General features: G+C 41.4%; 1 protein-coding gene across 1 annotated transcript; it reads left to right on the forward strand.

Annotated features, from left to right (window-relative positions):
• The first annotated feature begins 225 nt into the window (after positions 1–225).
• LOC136979851 (uncharacterized) lies at positions 226–2,497 on the forward strand. Its single transcript, XM_067275874.1, has 2 exons — positions 226–508; positions 1,461–2,497. The coding sequence occupies exons 1-2, from the start codon at positions 226–228 to the stop codon at positions 2,495–2,497; spliced, it is 1,320 nt and encodes a 439-aa protein (XP_067131975.1).
• Positions 2,498–2,990: the final 493 nt, after the last annotated feature.

The following is a 2,990-nucleotide window of genomic DNA, read 5'->3' on the forward strand; positions in this document are numbered from 1 at the left end:
CAACTTCACAGAAACTATAACAGAGACATACGAATACCTTCTCTCAGAACTCTTTCCACGGGACCACGAGGACACTGACAGCCCCTGTCAAGCGAAGATTAGGAAGGAGTGCCCCCCACTTTGAACACTGATACAGACAAGGACTTTAGTCCCAGTGAAATAGCCAAATTATTTCAGGAAATAAACTGGAGGAAAGCTCCAGGCCCAGACAAAATTACGGGGAACATGGCCAAGCATACTTTTAATGCCATTCCAACTACCATGTTAATAATTTACAACAAATGTCTTCAACTCCAGTATTTTCCCAAAGCTTGGAAATGGGCTGAAATCAAGCTCATACCTAAAGCCCAAACAAGAACTAGTGTAACAGCAAAGGACTTTCGCCCTATATCCCTACTACCAATTTTTGGAAAAATCCTCGATGCCTTAATATGTAAAAGACTGGAATTTAAAATGGAAAAGACAAATTTTCTCCACACCAACCAGCACGGATTCCGTAAAAACAAGAGTACGATTACGGCACTACACCAGATGATCGAGGTGATAAGTAGCGCAAAACAAAACGACAGACATACATTGGCAGTATCGATCGATTTTCAAGGGGCATTCGACTACGCGTGGTGGCCGGCTATCCTCTCGGCACTAAAAGACACAAATTGCCCTAAAAACATCTACGGGGTATATAAGAGTTTTCTTATGGAAAGAAAGGCAAGCATAATGCTCGGCTCCAAAGTCATTACGAGAGATATAGACAGAGGGTGCCCACAGGGCTCTAGGTCTGGGCCAATACTGTGGCTTGCACAATATAATGATATTTTCAAACTCCAAGAAAACTCCTTAGTGAACACTACTATCGATATATTAAGATTTGCTGACAATACGATGATACTGATGTCACACAAAAACCAAGAAGTCTTACAGAATCAGATGAACAAACTTCTAAACATTGTAAACTTGTGGGCAGAAAAGAAAAAACTGATAATTAACCCAGCTGAATGTGCAAGTATACTTTTCCAAGCATCACCCTCTTAAAAAGAAACCAGCAATTGAACTGCCTGGGCATAGGATTAAACATAACTCAGACATCAAATACTTAGGACTGAAGATTGACAACACTTTAACATGGAAATCACACTTCAGCCACATCCACAACAAGGCAGTTACAATGGCCCACTCCCTACGCTGCATCTCCCGGAACACGTGTGGAATAAATTCTAAGACTAGCTAGACAATCTATAAATGTGCAATCGAACTGGCCATTACTTATGGGGCGGAGATCTGGGGAGAAGCCACCAACAAGCAAAACATTACGAAACGCCTTAACTCTATCCAACGAATGAGTTTAATATCGATAGCTAAAGCATACAGAACAAGCCTGACGAACGCATTGCAAGTAATTTCAAATATTCTACCACTAGACCTAAAAGTTTTAAAATTATATTGTAAATACCAACTTTTAGGTCAAAGGGCAAACAGCATTCAAACTCCCATTGTCCATGCTTCTATGGAGGAACTTATAAAAGACATCCAGAACTACGGACTGGACGCACAGCAAAAGGCTAACATAGTTCACCCTGCTGAACCAAACCCGGAAATTACCGAGACACCAGCAATAAATGACAAAACGTACAATGTGTTTACTGACGGGTCGAAATCTACCGAGGGAGTTTGGTGTGCATTAGTTGTTAATAACACTTCCGGAAAATCAATTTACCAGGCCAGCTTCAAGCTAGGAATGCAATGCTCAAACAACCAAGCCGAAAGTTTGGCTATTTTGAAGGCGTTGCAATATATCAGAGACAAGCCGATATTCAGAAATAAGACAATACGTATCAACAGCGATAGTAAAACGGCCCTAGCCCAAATCAGGAAACTACGCACAAAGTTAACAATAGTTCAAGAAACTATCAACCTTCTGATGCTACTTAGAGGAAAAGGGATAAAAATCCTCTTAAACTGGGTCAAAGGGCATTCCGGGATAACCGGAAACGAACGAGCCGACCTACTTGCAAAAAAGGCGGCTAAGGCAGACATACCCATCTCTCTCAACACCCTTCCATCGAGCCTGGTCAAGTCCCAACTAGACAACATCATGACTCAACTCTGGCAACAGAGGTGGGAAGCAGATGAAACAGGCAGACTTGCCTTCAAATTTTTTCCAAGTATCCAAGACAGGAGGCACATGTCTTTTTACCATCCAAACTTCATTACCACCCAAATCGTTACAGGGCATGGGAACTTCAAGGCATACCTGAAACGTTTCCTGAACAAAGGGAATGGGAAATGCCCTTGTGCCCTAGCTGACGATCAAGATGTGCAGCATATCATCTTTTTGTGCAGTAAATACAAACACGAAAGACGAATTTTAGCGAGCACTCTGTATGACCATGGTTTTCACTGGCCATGCCAGTTGAAAGCCTTTTTCACCAGTCAAAAGACCCTACAGGCTCTTGAAACTTTCATCAGAGCAACGGACATTCTAAAGTATAACTGCTAGGCGGTACATACACATTTGCTTGGCCCCATGGCAAGACAGCTGTTGGTGGCCTTTTCTCATATACTGGCTGTATTGTACTCACGCTTTTTTTTTTTTTTTTTGTTACCTCCAAAGCCATGGAGGCCTTGTCTTGTGTACACATGCAACTGTATTAATTTGTTTTGTTTTATTTTATTATGTTACCTCCTAAGCCATGGAGGCCTTGTCTTGTGTACACATGCATCTGTATTAATTTGTTTTGTTTTATTTTATTATGTTACCTCCTAAGCCATGGAGGCCTTGTCTTGTGTACACATGCATCTGTATTAATTTGTTTTGTTTTATTTTATTATGTTACCTCCTAAGCCATGGAGGCCTTGTCTTGTGTACACACGCAGCTGTATTAATTTGTTTGTTTTATTTTATTATGTTACCTCCTATGCCATGGAGGACTTTGTCTGTCTTCCCCCAAGGGGCTGTTCATACGTGCTTTGTGTGTTGAGCACCAAGGCAA

Source organism: Centruroides vittatus, unplaced genomic scaffold (assembly GCF_030686945.1).
Source record: "Centruroides vittatus isolate TY-2023 unplaced genomic scaffold, ASM3068694v2 contig_651, whole genome shotgun sequence".
Taxonomy (NCBI): Eukaryota; Metazoa; Arthropoda; class Arachnida; order Scorpiones; family Buthidae; genus Centruroides; species Centruroides vittatus.

Coding starts and splice junctions, on each gene's coding strand:
- LOC136979851 (XM_067275874.1), top strand. CDS start 226: ATGGCCAAGCATACTTTTAATGCCATTCCAACTACCATGTTAATAATT. Junction 509..1,460: donor CGGATTCCGTAAAAACAAGA/GTACGATTACGG, acceptor ACCAACTTTTAG/GTCAAAGGGCAAACAGCATT.